At 33.7% G+C, this 6,000-nt stretch overlaps 1 protein-coding gene and 1 pseudogene across 1 annotated transcript; one reads left to right on the top strand and one right to left on the bottom strand.

The window, feature by feature from the left end:
• The first annotated feature begins 1,521 nt into the window (after positions 1-1,521).
• LOC104793833 (GDSL esterase/lipase At2g04570) lies at positions 1,522-3,456 on the top strand. Its single transcript, XM_010520258.3, has 3 exons — positions 1,522-2,034; positions 2,382-2,871; positions 2,971-3,456. Exons 1-3 carry the CDS (start codon positions 1,663-1,665, stop codon positions 3,162-3,164), a joined length of 1,056 nt encoding a protein of 351 aa, XP_010518560.2. The 5' UTR covers positions 1,522-1,662; the 3' UTR covers positions 3,165-3,456.
• Positions 3,457-4,400: 944 nt separating this feature from the next.
• Positions 4,401-6,000, bottom strand: LOC104709504 (uncharacterized; annotated as a pseudogene).

The following is a 6,000-nucleotide window of genomic DNA, read 5'->3' on the forward strand; positions in this document are numbered from 1 at the left end:
ATTCCTGAGACTGTTTCGTGTTTTGCCTTTTAGTTCATGCTTAGACTCGTTTTCTGTTTTCATTCATTTTAGCTTCTGGTCATACATTCTCGTTTCTAGTCCTAGAACACATTTTCGTTTTGCATTCTGAGCATTCTAGGATTGTTAGACAAAAACACTCTCTTTGAATTGGTTTGACTTGTGAAATCTTGATTGCATCTTAATTGTTAGTGAAGTTTCCCAACTGGATTGACACCTTAAGTATTACAACTACATAAGGTTAATTGAACCTGCAAGGATAGACACACAAAAATCCTAGTATCACACATGTCATCTGAGTCATTATCGTTAAACAGCTACTTAACGTTGTTTAATCACATGTTGGAATCAGCAATATCACATATAGTTTAGGTTGCAAATTTGAAAATTATTGCAGTTCAGGTTAGTAAATGCAGATCCTTCAAGTCTTGGTACAAAAAAATGTTTCCGAAATAGTTGGAGTTATTTCGGACCGTTTTCCCACTTGTGTCAAACTTACTATCCAAAAGCATCTCCCAATAACCATATTTGGCAGCGAATCATCAAGAATTTGTTATCCATTAAAATCTCCCAACTTCAATGGTTGACCCTTTTGATTACAAGTTATTTCCTCACCAGTCAAAATGTCAAAAATTATTCTTTAAATTCAAAACAAATACAATTAATTATTTTTAAATTTTCAAACAGAACACCAAAATAAAACACCTAGTACTTTTTTAAGAAAACAATGAAAATCTAACTAAAGTCATACCCATTTGTGTAGGATCATGGTGTTTTTCCCCTATCACGCCTCATGTTGATTAGTGACAATTTTGTAGATGGACCAGAATATTTTATCTAAGGTTCTTTTTTTTTTGTTATATTATATCTAGGTTGGAGAAGCAAATATATATGTAATGGTGTAGAGATTCACAGTGATGCGATTGCTAATGACAAATACATAATGTGGGGATGATAAATAAATATATAAATCTCCTCAGACATTTGTTAGTTTCTAAATGCAATTCAAGCATCTGTCATTTACCTAAAAAAATATGTATCCCTTGTTAATTCACAAAACTATTGTTTCAATTTAATTAAGACACTTGATGGAAATCAAATCTAGTGTCCTTTACGGATTCAAGAATCCTAGTTTCATAATTTTTTATATATTTTAAAGACAACATAACGTTTAAATCCCAAAACATCATTTCGAAAGTAATTTAATTTTAAAGATTGAACCAACTTAATTTAATGGGGTAAGAGATGTAGACCCTTATCGATTAAAAGAAATATACGCTCGACAGATGATTCCTTTTAAACTGAAACCTCTAACCCAAGAATTAGAATATCAATATTTTCCAATTTTGTCATACCTCCTAATCATATAACTTACAAAAATTTAAAGAGTACACACACAAAGTCAATCTAACGGTAAGAGAGAGCAGTATTGATTGAGCGGCAAGCGACCAAACAACAAATAGTGCTGAAATTAATAATGCCTCACCAGAATTTTCCAGCATTAATTGAAACACACACAACAAACCTCTCCTTATTTAATGAAACCACATTTCAAACACTCATATTTTCTCTTATAAAGAGAGGCTATTCATTTACAGCTCATGGAATCACACTATCACAATTAAAAACCACACATTAAACACTATGGAACACCTCAAAAGTCTCTTCACAATTCTCTTCTTAATAACTTTCTCGCCGCTGACCGTAACGGTTGCAGGTAAAATACCGGCGATTCTAGTGTTTGGCGATTCTACCGTAGATGCTGGGAACAACAACTATATCCCAACGGTTGCAAGAAGCAACTTTGAGCCATATGGACGGGACTTTGTTGGTGGGAAGCCAACCGGACGGTTTTGTAACGGAAAGATTGCAACGGATTTTATGTCCGAAGCGTTAGGGCTTAAACCGATAATTCCGGCATACTTGGATCCTTCTTACAACATTTCAGATTTTGCAACAGGTGTCACCTTTGCTTCCGCGGCTACTGGCTATGACAACTCCACTTCTGATGTTCTGGTACGGACTTTAATTTATTTCCCTTGTATTTATTATATTACATATACTATTTGGTATGTTACATAAATAAACACGTCTTTATGGACATTTATGATTGTTGTCAAAAACATGCCATCATACTTGTTTTTTTTTTTTTTAACGCCTTCATACTTGTTTATTCTTATAAAATCTAGCAGATTTTTTTTTTCCACTACTAAAATGTTTGTAGTATAAAACAACATTTAAATTTCATATTATCGGATAAATCTAATGTCTAGACCAAAATATCGATGATATTGATTAGAAAGGTTATTTAGGGATATTTTCCAACATATGTTAGTTACATATTTCGTTGATGGCGATTGCAGTCAGTACTACCTCTATGGAAACAACTCGAATACTACAAAGAATACCAAACAAAACTAAAAGCATACCAAGGAAAAGACAAAGCTACAGACACCATAAACGACTCCATATACCTCATAAGCATAGGGACCAACGATTTTCTCGAGAATTACTTCGCTTTTCCTGGCCGTTCTTCGCAGTACTCTGTTGGTCTTTACCAAGATTTTCTAGCTGGAATAGCCAAAGACTTTGTGAAGAAGTTACACGAACTTGGTGCTAGGAAGATCTCATTAGGTGGATTGCCTCCAATGGGATGCATGCCATTAGAGAGAGCCACCAACCTTGGCACGGGAGGCGAGTGCGTTGGACGCTACAACGATATAGCGGTTCAGTTCAACGGAAAGCTTGAGAAGCTGGTTGAGCAGCTGAAGAAAGAGCTTCCTGGTTCCAACGTCGTTTTCTCAAATCCCTATGAACCATTTATGCGAATCATCAAGAACCCTTCCTCTTTTGGTAAGTGAACTAACAAATACCGTCATAAATAACTTCATTATCTTCTCTGTTTTATACTATATATGTATTAATTGTTTGAATGGTGGAAAAAAAATGAAGGGTTCGAGGTGGTGGGAGCAGCATGCTGTGCCACGGGGATGTTTGAGATGGGATATGGTTGCCAAAGGAACAACCCATTCACATGTACCAACCCAGACAAGTATGTGTTTTGGGATTCATTTCACCCAACACAAAAGACTAATCACATCATGGCCAATGCTCTCATGAACAGCACATTCGCTCACTTCCTTTAAATGTTTTTTTTTTTTTTTTAAATGTTTGTAAGGAAACTAGATATATATGAGAGTACTATCATTATTTGGGTGTTTATTATATATAGGGATTGCTTCCCATATTTTTGATCCAATAATTAAACAATGCAGTCTGTATGTATTTATATTTCAGTAGACTTTCTGCTTATGTGTTAGTTAGCGAAACCTATGTTTATTTTCAAGATTATGCCATGGTGTGTGTGCCTAGCCTATGTAACTTATTTTTATTATCTGTAGTTATTATTTCTCAATATATCTGTTTTTCATTGTGAAACTTTTGGCGCGCTGTGTTAAAATTTCAAAATTATCAAACATTTGTAACTTTAAACTAGTTTTTTTTTCTATAGTAAAAATAATACACTAATACTAGTGCACTATTTACAATACAAAATTATCTACGTGCAAAAAAAATAATATATGTGCCAAAAAATTATACCAGTTCTTCACGCTTTCATGTTCCCGAAAAATGATTCAACTCTCAGTTTTGCTATTAAATCTCCTATAGTTAAATCTCTATAAATTAATACTCTATAAAATTATAAACACTATAAACTAATAAATTTTGTTTATCCCAAATCGGACCAGTGTAAAAAATATCAAAATTTAATAAAATAATATGATAATATTTTTTTTTGAAATTCCAATGTAAAATATTGCCCCAATAATATCGTAAATTAATAATCATGTAAATATATATGTATATGTTGATATATGTATGCTTTAAAATTTTGAATTTTCTTGTAAAACTCATATCTATAGTTAATTGTTATGTTGTATTTACAAACTATAATGGTAGAGAATACACTATAACATGTCATAAAAATAGCTACATTTTTTTTAAGTTTTAAATTTCTACATATGCACCATTTCATTTTTTATAGTTTTATAGAGTATTTGTAATTTATTATCAATAACGTTTTCTAAATATTACAAATTCAGTTTTAAACTGATAACATCCTAAAGTCTACTCTTATTTTGCTAAAATTGTATCAATTCATACTTTTTAAAATTTAGACATAAAGTATAAATCTATAAATTATAAATTATTAATTTATAGATAAATTAATATCACTAGAAAATATAAATTAATAAAATGTCATAGTCCTAACATTATTAATTTATAGAAGTTTTACTATATATATATTAATCAACCCATAGGTACAATGGATTAACTAGACCCATAGGTACAATGGATTAATTAGACCAAAACGGCACATATTTACTTAAACTCTTTTTTCTCCTCCTTACATTTACTTAGGTGTTGATTGGTGGTTCTCCCGCTACCTCCCCTTAATCTTTTCTTCAATGATACTCAATATCGGCTTCACATTTTTTTCCACATGTTTTAATCCATCACTGATCTGTTTCTTTGCTTCTATCAGTTCTCCATGCAGAAATCCCATTGTAGGCTTCTTATTTCCATCAACAAGTCGAAGCAGTTTGACCAATGGTCCAAAAACTTTCAAGCACATTATCACCCCATTCCAAAATTTAACACTCATCACTGTGTTAAATGCCTTCATTCCTTTGGAATGTTTCGACCATTTGCAGTTTCTCCACTCACCGCTAGAATACATGGCTGCTAGTTGATCCCTCTTGTCCAAGAGACTTTGCAAAGTAAGAAATGATGATGCAAATCTAGTAACACCAGGTCTCACAATGTCTGTCCTATTTGTGAATGTTCTCATCAAGGCCAATATCTTATGGTGAGCATATGAAGATTGTGAAGTCTTTCGCCATCTGAACTGTGTCTTTGAACCTTGTGAGTTTTGATATGCTTTCAAGCATCAAATTGATGGAGTGATTCGCACATGATGTCCAAAATATACTCGGCTTGATCTCTTTCATCATTCTTGCCACAACCATATTGTTAGCAGCATTATCAGTAACCACTTGAACTACATTCTCTTCACCAATCTCCTCAATTCAGCCTTTGACATACTCAAAAATATATCCACATGTATGAGCCTCATCTGAACTATCTTTACATGAGCGAAACATTGTACCTCCTTTGCAATTAACACATAGATTCATGATACTTCTCCTCTTTCGATCAGACCAAGCATATGTCATCACCGTGCACCCATTCTTCTTCCACTCTTCTTCTTGTGGTTTCAGCAAACCATGAACTCTATCAACCTCTTCCTTAAGTAAAGGCTCTCGAAGTTGGTGTTGACTTGGTGGTGTGACTCCTGGACCAAATTGTCCTATAGCTTCAGCCATTAGCTTAAACTCATCGTTGGCTATAGTATCGAAAGGAACACCTGAAGCGTACACCCACCTAGCAATATATTGCTGAACCTTGTGTAGCTTCTCTTTCCAAAGAGCATCATTGATATTATGTTGTCTAGTTGGAAGAGGTCTAGATTCTGGATTGATGTTTGTTGCAAACTTATCCATTGGACCAAGTGTCCTTTGCATCTTTCTTGAACCCATTTCTTCAAGTTCAATCACATCATCCATATCTCCACTGCCATGAACATTAACTGTTTGCCGCAGCTCATCATCTAGAGTTACTTTCTTCTTCTTCTTCTTCTTTGCTTCCTCGATAGCATTCTTGCATTTTTCTTGATCATCCTTTGATGATCTTGGACAAGCAGAAACGTTTCCAGGAATTTTGGCAATGTGTTCTTTTATCCTGTAAGCACCTCCTGAAAATTCTTTTCCACACAATTTGCATTTAACTTTGTCAAGATTCTTCGAATCAGACAACATTCCATATTCTCAAGCAACATCTTTCGAGTTTCTCTTCAAAACTGTTGAATCTGATGCTCCACTAGGTTCCTCATTCAATCCAGAATCATTGGAACTTGATTAA

This window comes from Camelina sativa, chromosome 1 (genome assembly GCF_030686135.1).
Source record: "Camelina sativa cultivar CO46 ecotype springtype chromosome 1, ASM3068613v1".
NCBI classification, from domain to species: Eukaryota; Viridiplantae; Streptophyta; class Magnoliopsida; order Brassicales; family Brassicaceae; genus Camelina; species Camelina sativa.

Coding starts and splice junctions, on each gene's coding strand:
- LOC104793833 (XM_010520258.3), top strand. CDS start 1,663: ATGGAACACCTCAAAAGTCTCTTCACAATTCTCTTCTTAATAACTTTC. Junction 2,035..2,381: donor ACTCCACTTCTGATGTTCTG/GTACGGACTTTA, acceptor TGGCGATTGCAG/TCAGTACTACCTCTATGGAA. Junction 2,872..2,970: donor CAAGAACCCTTCCTCTTTTG/GTAAGTGAACTA, acceptor AAAAAAATGAAG/GGTTCGAGGTGGTGGGAGCA.